Source organism: Mirounga leonina, unplaced genomic scaffold (genome assembly GCF_011800145.1).
Source record: "Mirounga leonina isolate KUSES-001 unplaced genomic scaffold, KU_Mleo_1.0 Mir_165, whole genome shotgun sequence".
Taxonomy (NCBI): Eukaryota; Metazoa; Chordata; class Mammalia; order Carnivora; family Phocidae; genus Mirounga; species Mirounga leonina.
In genome coordinates this window covers 79,613,369-79,628,924 of record NW_023270415.1, presented here as the reverse complement: position 1 = coordinate 79,628,924, position 15,556 = coordinate 79,613,369, and the positions used below count along the sequence as shown (strand labels likewise).

Genomic DNA, 15,556 nt, shown 5'->3' with positions numbered 1-15,556 from the left:
TCTTAGATTTGATCAAGTACAGTGTTTAAAGAAATGTAAGGTGTAAGGATAATATATGTAAATTTCAAAGAGGGGATGCCAGAAACCTATTAAGGTGTGGAGAAATGATGCCCGGCGCTGTTGTTAGTAATGATGTCATAATTTCTGGCGAGAAATGCAGAACTAAGGCGTTATTTTTGGCATACACTCTTCACTCTGGAACGACGAGAATTCAGAAAACGTCAGAATGTCGTTCACGTTGGTAGGATAATGGGCCTTGCTTCCTTTAAGGCACACCCCGCTGTAGGTGCCAAAGACACTGAAGCAAGGTGCCTCTCCTCAAGCCCGTGACACGGCGTGCAGGGAGGACGGGGGCCGAGCCGGGGCTTGCCCGGGGCTGGCAGGAGGCACACACACAGAAAGAGAAGCACTCGTGCAGAAGAGAAGGGAAGGGGCACTAAGTGTGGGGAGGCTAGCACAAGCAAAGGCGTGCGTGCCGGGGAGGCAAGGCTGCCAGATCAGCCTGCGAGACATGCGAAGCCACCCACTGTCCCCACCAGCCAGAGCATGTGGTCGTCATTCTCCGCCTTAGACTCCGTGCGCTCGTTTACTTTAGAAGTGAGCTTTCAGGTGTTGTTCAGAGGACACCAAGAAAGCATGTGGTCTGCAAGGGTGGAGTGTGAGTGAGGGGTCTGTGGGCAGGGCCACTGCAGCCCAGGGAGTCCAGAGCTTGCCCATGGGGGCAGGGACCCCCTGACCAACTTGTGCATAAACTAGATGACAGTGCCGACGTGCACCCTAGCCAGGAATGGGCTACCTCGTGAAAGGAGTCTGAGTATTCTAAAGGTGTAAGGCTTACATTTTAGTATTTTCTTTTGTTAGGCTTCAGGTCAGCTGCCGTAATCATTAGGAGGCTGGACTGCAGTGGAGGGCAAGGGAAAATTCATTCAGCCCGTTTTGAACTGGTTCATTAAACCATGAAGGATCACTGTACCTGGTGGGCCATTTTCTAAGGATTTTTAGAAAAGTAAACCTCTTAGAAAAACTTGGGGTTTTTTTGGGAAATAACTTAATATTTCATTATTTGCGTCATATTAAATTAATACTGCTATTCTTATTTATAACAGAGTTCATTGAATGCTGCTTTATTTAGCTGATTTGCCCAAAATCACACAGCTGGTCCTCTTGTGCCAGCTATGAAGTTACTCCTGAAACATGGGCATTCTTCTCTTCCCACCAAGTTCACAGTTCTGTTTTCATTCCCACTTCACAGGTGTATGTATGTGGGAGATACTGATGCATGGTGTGAAGCCTTTTCAAGGAGTGAAGAACAATGATGTGATCGGTCGAATTGAGAATGGGGAGAGATTACCAATGCCTCCAAATTGCCCTCCTACCCTCTACAGCCTTATGACGAAATGCTGGGCCTATGACCCCAGCAGGCGGCCCCGGTTCACTGAGCTCAAAGCTCAGCTCAGGTAGGAGTGGGGGGAGTGAGGGCCGGGGCTGGGGCAGGCTCATGCGGCTTCTCCCATGCAGTCGTAGCGTTTGAGGTCATTCTATCAGGATGGCTAAGGCTAACCTCTTCTCCAGCAAACATAATTACTTATTAACTGGTTTGCATTTATTTATGCCTTGCTAGAATCCTCAGGAGATTGTATCTTAAAATCTTAAGAAACTCCAGATTAGGATCAGATCTCTCATCCCCTGACATCTGACTGAGCATGGCTTACAAGATCCATGAGAACCTGGTCCCTAGTTGCCCATCCAGTTCCATCTCCCACTCCTCCTCCATCTCCAGCACGCTCCTAACTGCTTACGCTTCTCCTGGCATGGCCCGCCATCTCTCACGTGCTGTTTTCTCTCCCGGGGACGCCTTCCCCCAGCTGTCCCAGCTGCTAACCACTTCTGTGGTCTTCAGAATCCAGCTCGGATGTTAGCTCCTTCAGGGGACTGCTCTGGTCGGCCCTGCCCGCAAACAGATAGCCACTCTTTGGCGCCTTTATGATGCTACTGTTTGTTGTCATCAGAACATCCACATGACCTATGCAGCTGCCATTTCATGGCTCCTGATTTGTGCCAGCCACGGCCAGACCCAAACCTCCAGTAGCTCCCGGTTCCTTCGAGGGAGCACGCAGGGACCTGTTAGCGTGCTGAGCCCCTCAGAGTGTCTGCACAGAGTTGACCGTGCCACCTGGCTTGGAGAATTTCTCATTTGCACGCCGGGCTCTAAGCTCTCCATGGGCATCACTGTGTCTTACCCGCTTCTGTGGCCCCGGCGCAGGCATCTAACACGTGCTCAACAAACAGTTGTCGAATTGAAGTCTAGACTGAGACTCGATACTGTAATAAATAAGATATTTTAATGTAATACGTATACATGGGAGCGTTAGTGTGTGACCAACACCATGATGTAATGTGTGCTGTAAAACCTGTCTTCATATTTCCCTGATTCTATGTGAGATTTTTAAAACTTGGTGTATCTTCGTCTTTTTTCATAGAAAATGACCAAACATCAGGGTCCAAAAGACCCGGGGGCTCCCCTGGCCCATCCTTGTCCCCCAGCGCTTGGAGCCTTCTAGACTGCCTGTAGCCCCAGCTCATCTTCAGGCAGCTCGGCTTGCTAGCCAAGGCTCCGGGCAAGGAGCGTGTTTCACGAAGAATGAAGGCTGATAGGGAGAGGTGTAAAAGATTCACCCAGTCAGGAATTACTGGCTAAGCTCCCACTTTATTCTAAGCCAGGTTCTGTGGACTCAACCATGAACAAAACACAGTCCTGCCCCCGGCATCTGCAGCCCGGTGGAAGAGATGGGTCAGCCGTCCCTCACCATACAGTGAGCGGCACACTCTGGAAGGGGCTCCTCCTTGGGCCCCGTGCTGCGCACCTGCCGGCCTGGTCCCACCCTTCCGGGCCCCGGAGACAGCACAGCTCCGCCTTCCACATGACAGTCCTTCAGGTGTTTCTACACAGCTTTCTTCAAGCTAAAAATCTCCAGTTTCTTAACTCTCATACAATTCATGATACATGCTCTCACTTGCTAGAGCTGGATTTTGAACGTGCTTTATTTCATGTTTTGCTCATACATTTTTTTGTTCCTCCTTGATCTTTCCTCAGAATTAGACAGATTCTGTCCTTGAGATTCCTCCCCTCTCTGACACCAGTGCCATCGTTCCTCCTGCCTGCCTCCCAGACACCTCCTTTACGCCCCGACCTGCTGCTCCACGGTCGCCCTGTGTATTGCCCACACGTCCGTCCCAGGCCGCCCTCCTTTCTCTCAGTATGCTTCCTGGGCCGTGCCAACCTCTCACCTCTGTCTGTCTTCAGCTTCCGTCCTGCCTTTTCTCACAAGGCCCAGAGCCGCGTTCGCATTGCTGCTGAGCATCATGTTCATCCTAAAACAAGTCTGTTGCCTTGCCTCCCAGGCAGCCCCTGGCCCTCACCTTCAATAGGCCCCAAAGGTGCCTTTGCGTTCATCTCCATCTTGGAGTGAGCAGTAATTCCTCGCCGCCCCCGGCTGGCCGGCTGGGCACCCCCTCCCCTGCTCCTCCACCTGGGCTGTCCATCCATCTGGCAGAGCCCCTTAGTTGATCTTCTGAAACATCGCTGTGGATGAGTGGCTCCCTTGCTCGAACAGCCCTCAGTGGGCTCCCGTGACTCCTGTATTAGGTAGAGGCTTCCAGAGCAGACTGAAGATTCCTTCCATCGCGGCCCACCCCTTTCTCACACTGTGACCGCACTAACCCCCCTCGGCCTGGAACTCCTCCTTCTCCTCCCGGTGAAATCCTACTCCTCTTTCTCGGCTGCTTTCACACGCCGGCTCCTCCGTGGCTCCACAGCCGACGAGCCTCTGCCCGCGGAGTCTCCAGAGCACTTTGTTCTTCTTGTCGTGCTCACCCTGCGCTGCCCCAGATGGCTGCCCCCGTGTTCACTGTGAGCAGCACGAGAGCTGAGCCTGGGGCCCGGTCTCTGGGCCAAGAGGACTACAGCACCTTTCCTGCCCTCGAGGAGCTCACAGTCTAGTATGTCTCAGCCCTACTAGACTGAGGCTCCTTGAGGGCAGGGATCGTCATACTCGCCTCGGTGCTGCGCGCACCTGCAGGCCAGGGGCCTGTGCACAGTGGGGCCCCACGGCCGCTCCAGTAATGGCTTAGTGCATGAAACCTCACGTCAGGGTTCACTGAAGGCCTGTTTCTTTAGGTAAAGTAGTTCCAAGAACTATCCAAGGTGAATTTTTAGAACTAAATATAACGATTCCATACACACACACATGACTATATAACATAGCTAGGCTGTGATTTATGCATCTTCTGCAGTTAGCACAGGCCACTGAGCGTTCATTTGTTCTGTGTTTTCCTGTGTCAGTCAGAAATGGAGTTTGACTTTGCATTTTATACATGTATAATATGGCTACCAAAGAGGCCAATAAAATTTAACTTCATAATAGCTTGCTTGGACATTTATAAATGTAACAGTGTGTCATAGTAATTAAACAGATTCTTTTATTGAGTTTTACAAAATTTATACTATATCGAAGATTGTTTAACAAAGTAATAAATTTCAGACAGTCTTTACCCCAGAGGTCAGTTAAAAATGTTTCCCAAGTCCCATCCTCCATTTCTACCTTAAAAGAAAATAATTTTGGGGCACCTGGGTGGCTCAGTCATTGGGCGTCTGCCTTCGGCTCAGGTCGTGGTCCCAGGATCCTGGGAATGAGCCCCGCATCGGGCTCCCTGCTCCTCCCTCTCCCACTGCCCCCGCTTGTGTTCCTCTCGCTCTGTCAAATAAATAAATAAATAAATCTTAAAAAAAAAAAGAAGAAAAGAATTTGGGGGCGCCTGGGTGGCTCAGTCGTTACGCGTCTGCCTTCAGCTCAGGTCATGATCCCAGGGTCCTGGGATCGAGCCCCGCTTCGGGCTCCCTACTCCGCGGGAAGCCTGCTTCTCCCTCTCCCACTCCCCCTGCTTGTGTTCCTGCTCTCACTATCTCTCTCTCTCTGTCAAATAAATAAATAAAATCTTTAAAAAAAAAAGAATAATAATAATTTGAATGGATGCAGATCACCATGGGATCCCACATAGCTGTGGGCCATACGTTTGTTTGTCTGTTACTCTGAGTTGAGAGAAGTGGCTCTAGGGATGAATCTTGTCCAGCAGAGTCAGACAGCACTTGGGTCAGACTTCCGTGGGTGGATCTCCATGACTCCAAGCATCTGTCCTCCTCACGTCCCACTTTCTTATTCGTAGATGTGAATCCACAGAGAAGGACGAGGAGGTGAGCCTGCGGGCAGCCTGGTAGCAAGTGTAAAATCTCCCTGGTAGGAACACCCTGCGAAATGACTCCTTCTGTGTACCGTGGTGTGCTTGCCCTGTAGGACTGACAGGCTGTAAGAGTGCCCCAAGTAGCTTTTGAATGGAAAAATCATACAATCCCTGGTTAATTCAGTTAATTCTTTGATAGCTACTGTGCCAAGAAACCACAATAAGCAGCTTTAGTATCTGCCCTTGTGGAGCTTATGCTTCCCAGGAGTGAAAGTAAGGCTGTCCGTTTCAGCTCAGTCTAGGGAAACACGTTAACATGTGCTTTCTTAAATCCTTCTTAGACAAATGGGGGAAATAAACTAATAAAATTATCAATTTAAAGTTTTATACCGTATTTTTAAAGCTTTGTATTGACCTACAAAGATGTGAACATATAAATAAGCCAAGAAGTAAACCGCTCATGGATTGTCACAAATTGGGCAGACACACGTAAACAGCATCCAGAATAAGAAACCAACATTGCCACCACTCCAGAAACCCGCCAGATGCCCCTTTCCAATGACTGTTCGCCCTCCGAGGGTAACTGCTAACCATGCATTGGTTCTGCCTACTTTTGAACTTTCTGTAAATGGTACCACTTAGTATGTACTCTTTTGTTCGTGGCTTATGTTATTCAGCATTTAGTTTGAGATCATCCATGGTATCAGATAATTGCACCTCTTTCTCCTTGCTCTGTGGTGTTCTGTTTGTGAATATCCCATAGTTTATTCATCTGCCTGGTGGAAATTTAGGTTCTTTCCAACTTGGAGCTGTGAAGGCCACTGCTGTGTCTTTTTGGTGTGCAAGGGTACAGGAATTGAAGTTGGGTGTGTATCCAAGAGCTAGTGGGCATGTTCGGGTGTAGCATCAGTGGGTCCTGCTGGTATCCAGAGCGGATACACCAGCTCTGCTCCCAGCAGTGAACAAAAGCTCATTGTTCCCACCATAGTGGTTTTTAAACCTTTGGAAATTACTCCTTGTTTCTAAGCTCGCTGTTTTCACATATGAAGGTTAGGTAAAAGAATATAAGTGGTAAAGAGTATCAGTTCACCTGAACATTTCTGTTCTAAAGAAGGCTGACCTAGTAAGTATCACTTTGGAAGACGCTCCATGATTTGAACTGGTGTCTGCCACAGTGCTTTTCAGGAAGACCTCTCGAACAAATACCACGTTCCTTGATAGCCGGTCTCAGGCCCTTGAGCCACGCGCTTCCTCACGTCACTTCATCTTAGCCCTCACCGTCCTTGGAGATGTAGATGGTATCACCACCGTGGGTTCACAAAAGAGGGGACTGAAACTCTGAGCTTAGGCAGCTCACCTGAGGTCCCAGAGCTGGAACTCGCAGCGAGCCCACCTGAGTCCGGGGCCCAAGCTGTCAGCTGGCACACTCTGGGCCTTGACCTGAGACACAGCTAGATGTCCTTACGTGCTCCGTGTTGTGATTGCGACTGGTGAGCAAATTGCTAATGCTTAGTTAAAAAGGGAAAAGAAGGAAGGAAAAAAAAAGTGTTATAAGGAATCCTTGAAGCTGGTTTTCTTACGTTTTTTTGACTGTCAACCAGAGAACGTCCCCAAAGGCAAGGGCAGTGTGTCTGGCATAGGAACACAGGCCCTCACCCATGAACTTGGAGGGCTGCCTGGCTGCTGTGCGCTGGCCCCAGAGCGTTTGTCCTGTTCACTGTGTTTTGTGTCACCTCTTGAGTGTGCCGCACTTTGCCGCTCTGGCCCTCGGAGCCCCGGGTACGGTAGGGAGCATTGTGGAAGCTGACCGTGAGGCTCTGCGCGGTGACAGAAGCCAGCACGTGTGGGTGCAGCCTGCCGCGTCGGCCTTGGGGGCAGGGGGTTGTTTGTCATCGTGAGTTAATACTGTCGTGTTTGCTTTCGAACATTATCAAGCAAAGCTGGCCTTTGAGAGATTTGTCTGGTTAGGACGCAGCTTGGAGTGGCTACAGCCCCAGACTGATGGCACGTTTTTCGCACTACGTCTCAGCATCATAGTCCAGTGAAGTGTCAGGGCTCCTCGGGACACAGACTGGTTTCGGTCAGTCTGTGAGGGTGCCGGCCCCTTGGGGGGGCGGGGAGGAGTTTAACCTGGGAAGGTACAGACAGCACTTGAGTTGGGAGGAATTTAACCTTCTGTTGAGAGTTATGTGTGTTGTGTTATGAAGGTTACAGTTTAAAAAGAAATTTGAAAAGGCTGGGTGACCTTGGGCGAGTGACTTTACCTCCCTGTAGGAGCAGGGTCACACAGCCCTCCTGCAGTCTGGTTTCCAGGGTTACGTGAAATGATGTGAAATGCTTCCAACTGTACGTGGCTCGTGGCTCGGGTTGGTCACACACTGTTACAGCCGCGCTAGGAGCAGTAACAACGAAGCTTTTCCTGAAGATCCGGAAGGGACCCGGCAGCAGCCTTAGGGTGAAGAAAAAGTATCAGTTGCTGTTAAAGAAAAACCTGGTTATTTGAATTCAAAAGTGTGAGCTATCATTTTCCAGATACCAAAACACAAAGACATTTTATAGACACGTTACAGAGACACGGATTTTAAATTTTTAGTCTGTGAACAGCATCTTATACAAGTCTTTTTAATCTTTTCTGACTCTATCCTAGTATATGGACTCTGAATTAAAAGCTCTAGGTTTGATTGATGATAGGAGTTATTTGTGCTTCTTCTCTGTGTATTTTTTTAAGTAGTTTTGTATTTGCTTCCAAAATTCCTTTCAAAGGTGGTGTCTGAATTCCTCCTTACTCATCGTACCAGTATTTCCCTTCCCTTGCCAGCCTGTTGGCTCTAGATATGATCTAGAAGAGTAATTGATTTCTCAGTTAGTCCTATAGATGTCTTAAAACGTTCACGGCGTCTGGGGGTGCCTGGCTGGCATGGGCAGAAGAGTGTGTGGCTCTTGATCTCGGGGTCATGTCTATTGGGTTTTGAGATTACTTAAGTAAATTTGTAGAAACCTTAAATAAAAAATTATAAAAAACATTCACAGCGTCTCTGAATTTCAAGGGGTTTTTGGGGTTTTTTGTGTGGTTTTTTTGGTCCTTAGCCTTACCAGTAATTAGAAGTAAAGAGTAAATTGAAATTTAATAGGAATTTGATATAACATTTACATTCTTTCCACTAAGAATTATGTCTTTTTTTTTAAGGTTTTATTTATTTATTTGACAGAGAGAGAGATAACAAGAGCAGGAACACAAGCAGGGGGTGTAGGAGAGGGAGAAGCAGGCTTCCTGCCGAGCAGAGAGCCTGATGCGGGGCTCGATCCCAGGACCCTGGGATCATGACCCGAGCCAAAGGCAGACGCTTAACAACTGAGCCACCCAGGTGCCCCCCACTAGGAATTATGTCTTAACTGTTTACGTGAGGATCCTTCTGACCCGCCATTGGCTCCTGCCCGTGCATAGGTGTTCCAGGCTTTTCCATGTGCGTCTGTGTTTGGTATGTGTGAATAGATTTAGGGAGATTTAAACATGCATTTCATAAAAATTAGTCCTTTGCACTTACATGGCTTCACACATCATTTTTACGTGTATTACCTTGTTTGACATCATGGCAGTTCTTAAGAATTGAGTTATTATTGCTCTTTTCACTGAAGGAGCCTGAGGCTCAGAAAAGTCCTATGACTCGCCCTGGATTGTGCAGCTGACAGGGAAGCCCCTGGGCCCCTTTCTCCTGTCTCCAAGACCAGTGTTCCTTCTTGCCTGTCAGCCTCAGGGTGCCCCCTGAGCCTCCTGGATTTCCCCTTGCACTGTTCTCCTCCCCTCACTTGTTCTACCTGTAAAGAGATGCCTCTCAACATGTCCGTCGTCCATGCATTGACTCTTTCCGATCAGAGCCCACGCAGAAACCCTCAAACTTACCCTAGTAGCCACCAGAACCCTTCCCTTCAGTTCTCTTTCTGTGACCAGTTCTGTTTTCTGTGCAGCTGTTCTTCCTTCCCCTTCATTGAATTTTGTCTCCAGGGTTATTATCCCTAAAAACATGAGGGGAGAGTGGAGCAGCCATGAAGGTCTTCCTTCCCCTCTGGGCAGCTAAGGGCCGGTGGCTGCACATGGCTCCTCTCGACTTCAGTTCACCGATGGACAGGGGACTGTGGCTGGATGGAGGGATGCAGGACACAAATGGAGAAACACTGGCTTCGTTCCAGTTACAAATGAACATGCACCTACAGCCTAGCTGGGAGGGAAGCAAAAGCACTGTGTGCTCAGGCCATCAGTGCTTGGCTGAGAGTTCACCACTGGGAAGCCAACAGCCTTTCTCTGTCCCTCTTTCTCCCTCTAAGCCCCAAATCTGCATTTTAGCAATACCCTTTGCATTATAATTTTAGTGATTGCTCTAGAGATTACAATATGCATGTAACTTTTCCCCATCTACTCAGAGTTAACAGCTGTGCTGTGCTCACAGTATCAGGTTCTTACAGCTGAGAAAGTCCGTTTGCCGCCACCTCAGTCCTTTATGCTCTAGATGTCATATAGGTCGCATTTGTATATGTTAGTAACCTCACAAAATAAGACTTTTTTGTGTGTTTTATTTTTTATTTTAAGATTTTTTTTAAAATTTATTTGACAGAGAGACAGCTAGAGAGGGAACACAAATGGGGCGTGGGAGAAGGAGAAGCAGGCTCCCGGCCAAGCAGGGAGCCCAGTGCGGGGCTTGATGCCAGGACCCTGGGATCATGACCTGAGCCGAAGGCAGACGCTTAACAACTGAGCCACCCAGGAGCCCCTTTTTGTGTGTTTTAAATAGTACTTTACGGAAAGTAAAAAAACAATCTTTCATATTTAACCCCTCATAGCGTTCTTCATTCTTTCCTGAAGTTTTTCCTGCTGTTTCCCATTCACCCAGAGAACTTCTTGAGCATTTTCTGTGTTCGTCTGTTGGTGGTGAATTCCATTAGTTTTTTGGGGTTCTTATCTGAAAATTCATTGAACTTAATTTCAGTAGAACAGAGTTCCGACTTGACGGTGGTGCTGTATTTTTTTCTTCCGGCACTTTAAAGCTGTTCTTCCACTGACCTCTGTTATTTCTAATAAGAAGTCATTGGCCTTTTGAATCATTGTTCCTCCGTCCGTGCTTTGTCATTTTTTACTGGCTGCTTGCATGGTTTTTCTCTTTGTCATTGGATGTTAGCAGTTTTGCTAGGATGTGCGGGGTATGGTTTTCTTTGTATTGATCATACCTGGGCTTCACTGACCCTCCTGAATCTGTAAATGTATGTCTTTCACAGTTATCTGCTCAGGTATTTTTTCTGCTCCATTTTCTCACTTCTAAAATTCCAGTTCCATGTATGTTAAGCCTTTTGATAGTGTCCTTCACGTCCCAGGGACCCGTTCTTTTTCTTTCTTTTTTTTTTTTTTTTAAAGATTTTATTTATTTATTTGAGACAGAGAGAATGAGAGAGACAGAGAGCACATGAGAGGGGGGAGGGTCAGAGGGAGAAGCAGACTCCCTGCCGAGCAGGGAGCCCGATGCGGGACTCGATCCCGGGACTCCAGGATCATGACCTGAGCCAAAGGCAGTCGCTTAACCAACTGAGCCACCCAGGCGCCCCCATTCTTTTTCTTTTTACCCCCTAGTCTTTTTCTCCAAGTCCTTCAGATTGGATAATTTTAATTGATTTGTCCTCAAGTTCCCTAACTGTTTTGTCATCTCCATCCTACCAGTCATCTGATCCTGTGGAGATTTTATTTCAGATACTGTATTTTTCATTATTGAATTTTCATTTGGCTCTTTCTTAAAGTATTTATTTCTTTGCTAACATTTCTTATCTTTCCATTAATTATGAAGAGATTTTTCTTTATGTCCTTGAATATAATAGCTCTTTCAAGCCCCTGCCTGCTAATTCCAACTTCTGAGCCATCTTTGGAGTCGCCTCCTTTACGTTGTTTTTTTCCTCATGAGAATGGATCACGTTTTCATGTTCATTTGTATATCAAGTAATTTTAGATTATGTCCTGGACATTGTGAATGATAGATTGCAAAAACTCTGGATTCAGTTAGATTCCTCTGAAGAATGGTTGGTTTGTTTTAGCAGGCAATTAACTTGGCTGGTCTCAAATCACAGATTCTCTCCCCATGCTGTGAGCAGTAGCCCACATCTCAATTCAGTTCTCTTTGCCTTAGCTGGGCTGCTTGGAGCCTGTCCTGTGTATGCATGGTTCCAGGTTCAGCTAGGGTTTTGGGCAGATTTTATAAGACTAGTGTCTGTTGTCTGGTGAATGGCCGTTAAAAAACAGGGTCTCATCCAGGGCCCCTCGCCCTCGGTGCCAGCCCCGCGTCATAGTCCAGCTGCGGTGGGTTGCTCTCCTATTCGGTCACAGGGTTGCTTCTTATGTCATTGTCCATAGTTGCTATCTGCAAGAGGGTTCATCAAATAGTTGCTATGCAGACTTGCCAGGAATAGAAAGAGGTCACTATTTTTAAAGAAAGATTTTAGTAGAAATCACATTTTTAAAAAATAATTTTGAGATGGGCAGTGCCACCACCATACAAAAGTGCATTATTTCCTGCAGTTTGAGATACATGAAGAGAAATGCAGTTTTGATGCATTCATGAACTAGACATCCAGTCTGCTCTGCCCATTTGTAAGAGAAAAGAGCAGAGGCGTACACTATAGCCCTATGGCTTTGCATTTAGCCACAGGTCAGCCACTTAGTGATATGCCATCCATGACTGCATCTCAAGGCTCCAGACTTGTTTTCTGCAAAGATATCAGGCGGGGTTTTTTGTTAAAAGGTCAGTTCCATTCCTTTGTGGTGAGGCAATGTTGGGTAATTATAAGAGATCATGTTTCAAAACTGGTATTCCCGTGAACTTGCCAAAACGAGCTCTTTCCCTCTTGGCTTTTTTCCCTCCCAATTTCTTGCTGCTCTTTCTCTGGATGTTTTCCAGATTCACCTAAGTAGCCTATCAACCCAGGCTGATTTTGTGATGCTTAGGTGATTAAAGTCCACTCTTTTTTTTTTTTTTGAAAGATTTTATTTATTTATTTGACAGAGAGAGAGAGAGAACCCAAATAGGCAGAGGGGGAGGGAGAAGCAGGCTCTCTGCTGAGCAGGGAGCCCACCACGGGGCTCTATCCCAGGACCCTGGGATCATGACCTGAGCTGAAGGCAGCTGCTTAACCGACTGAGCCACCCAGGAGCCCCTGAAGTCCAATCTTTAAGAAAACGTTATTTGAGCAAAGAGTATTTCTTATATTTAAAAGAAGAAATGGTTTGCAGTTTCAGAGAGAAGAACAGTAGTGCATCGCTCACAGGGAAATGCCAGAAATTAGAGAAAACCTTTCTTTCCTGGTGGTAAAAGATCAGGTAAAAGTACGGAGCTAACTAACATTTACTTCAAAGCTTTACTGGTTTTTTTCCATGTACTTTATTTCCCACCCTAACAATGGGTAGGGTAGACAGTATTATTCTCATTTCTGAATGAGTGAACACGTTGAAAGAGGCAAGGAGGCCTGCCCCACAGAAGCCGGCAGATGTGCGGTTTCTAGCTTGTTGCCCACAGCTTGGATGGCTCAATTATCAGCCACTCAGGACTGATTGCCCTTTTCCACTCTAAAGCTGGTCTGGGTTGAAGATTTGTTTTTGCATCTTAGCTAAGTGCTGGAAACGAGGAACCTATTAGACCCCTTTCTTACTCTCCATGAAAATACTTTAGAAGTGAAATCACACTTTGTCGCTCCAGAACGGAAATTTCATCAGGCCTCTCCATGCTAGCTGGTGGAGGGCGTGAGAGCAGGTTTCCCTGGAAGCACTGCAGGCCCAGAGAACAGTCAGCAGCCCCACACGCTCTGTGTCCTTGTCCTCCAGATCGATGACTTTGATGACTGTGTCTGTTGATGTGGGGGAAGTGAGGGAAAAAAAAAGAAACACCATGTAAAGCCCTGCTTTCCCCTTCACACATCTCACTAGATGGGACTGGTGGGTGACCACAGGCAGGATGGCCACGTGTCCTACCATCTGTAAGGAGCAGCCCGAGCTTTCCCCGGTTCATCTACTTTGAAGTTTGAGCCCTAGAAACCGCCGTCCCCAGAGAAACCATGGCGGCTCATTGCCAGCTCACATCAGGCAGCCAGACTCTTTCACATGGAATGTATTGCTACTAAAAATATTTGCAGTTTGGGAAAGTATGTTTAAATTTGACCTCCTTGACCCTCGGCACATTCTGGTTTCTTGCTCCGGGCTCTGCAGCAGCTTTAAAGAGAGAAGTTCAGAAACGTCTCCCTCCGTGTGTACCCGTACTCCGTCTGTGGGATAGCCCTCCCATTGTAAAAACATCTTTTATGGGTTATTTACACTCTTGACTGCTCTGAGCAACAAATGATGGTTTCTCAGAAGCATTTTGACATGTTCTTTTTGGTATGAGAAGCAAGTACTGAGATCAAAGTACTCCCATCCCCATTACCACTGTTCTGCCGGGGGTGCGACTGGCAGGTTCGGGGAAAGAGAGGCCTCGGTGCCAGTCATGTGCACATGCTGTAAACCGACACGGAAGCAGGGTCCGAGTGGGACAGCGGCGAGACTCGGACAGTCTAACCCCACAGTGCAGCCAAGTGGTGTGTGTGCTTGAGTGGTAGAAGGGCCTCCCTGAAGGATTCAGACAGTCGATTCAGGAGGTCGGAGAGCAGGGGAGAGGGAATGTGGAAGAACCAGGGCGGACGGAGCCTGAGAGGGTCTCCTGTGGCAGGGACCTCACAGGATCTTTGGAGGTTTTCATGGGGAACAGTAACCTTAAGACCAGGGAGACCCATTTCACAGAACAATCCATATGACATAAACTGCCTTAATGGGACCTATTTAAAAGGGAGTTCCCATTGTGCTAAAGACTAGGTCGTCGCACGTGGCCTTCTCAGAGCTTGCCTGTTTTTCAGATATTTGAAGAAGCTGGAAAAAAGGACAAATTTCTTGACTTTTTTTTTTACCTGATTTTTATGGATTTTTCAGTTGTTAAAACAATGTTTGGAAATTCAGATTCAGGGTCTATTATTTAGGGCCCTGCATGAGAGAAGCGTGCAGAAAAACTAACCAGGGGCAGCTCCTCTCTCAGGCCAGTGATCTCAGCCTGGGCTCCTGCACCCAGTGTGTCCATCTCAAAGAAGGTGGCCCGCAGTCCTTCCCTGTTGGCGTGCGGTAGGCTTGGTGTCGGCTCCTGTTGGCCACTCAGCTGGTTGGCCCTGCTGGTGTGGCTTCACTGCCCCACTGCCTGTCACGGCTCATGCACACGGTGGTGCTCCAGCATCCGCACTAACTGCGTGCGAGAGTGGGCTGTCGGGTCGCAGCGCAGCCCAGTGGGAGCACAAGGCAAGCCGACGGTGCACTGTGGCTGGAGTCCCCATCCCCGGCCCCAGGGCTCGGTCCCCAGCAGCGCTGGCTCGGCGCGCCCCTGGCCAGTCTGGAGTGTGACTCTGATTCTTGCTTTGTCTGGAGCTTGTCAAGGTGCCGTATTCCTTTCTAAGCTGGGATCGTCCAGCTGGAGCAGGAAGAAAACCAAAATCATACTTTCAGGAGGGAGTAGAATCTTTTGGCTGAAAGCTTTCCTCTTAAAGCGCTAAAGTCATCCCGGAGGAAAACATAGCCGTGCCTTTAAAAGAAAAAAAAGAACTACCCTTGCATCTGTAGTCAGGGTTTGCTGACTCAGAGCAATCATGAAGTGGATTTGTCCGTCGTTCCCTGACTTAAAGGTGATTGCAGGAGTTAGCTTGTGTGAGAAACCACCCGCTCCAGCCCCAGGCAGGCAGGAATGTCTTTCTGAAACAGTTGAGCAAATTCCCAGATTAGAAAGGGTCTGCTGCAGCTGACCTCACTCTTTCATGAGTAATTCTGGCTGGTTATTGACGGCGCTCCACCCGGAGGCTCGAAACCGTGAATGAGCGTCATTCTCAGAGGCAGAGCGGGGGCTGGCGGCGTGCAGGACAGAGCCGCGGCCGCGGTGAGGCCCAGGGGCGCGGGGACCTGGCACCCGCCGAGCCCCCCAGGGTCCTGCGGCCAGGGGAGCTGGCGGGGGCCCGTTCCGTCTGCGTGCAGGGTGGTTGGCGGCATGGCAGGCGGCCAAGGCTAAGGAGGCGCCCAGCAGTGCCCGAGGAGCGGCGGCCGTGGGCCGGGCGGGGCGGCAGGTAGCCTCTGCCGGGCCGCGGTGAGGAGCGGCGGCCGGCTGCCCGTGTCCTCATTTTCCGGGTGAGATAAAGCACTGGCCAGGCTGAAAGTTCGGGAGACGGTAGTGAGCGGGGTAGGGAGATTATTGGCCAGATTGCGAATTTGTCACCCTGCGTGCAGCTG

At 48.4% G+C, this 15,556-nt stretch overlaps 1 protein-coding gene across 7 annotated transcripts in view; it reads left to right on the top strand.

Annotated features, from left to right (window-relative positions):
* The window catches only part of PTK2 (protein tyrosine kinase 2), a 260,594-nt gene that overhangs the window by 206,636 nt on the left and 38,402 nt on the right, over positions 1 to 15,556 (top strand). For 6 of the 7 annotated variants that reach the window (XM_035012006.1, XM_035012007.1, XM_035012003.1 and 3 more), the window contains one exon: positions 1,253 to 1,457. In XM_035012006.1, the coding sequence (XP_034867897.1) occupies positions 1,253 to 1,457 (205 nt within the window). Of the gene's footprint in view, positions 1 to 1,252; positions 1,458 to 12,810; positions 15,455 to 15,556 lie in introns of those variants that run through there. The other variant, XM_035012010.1, reaches the window with a different exon arrangement.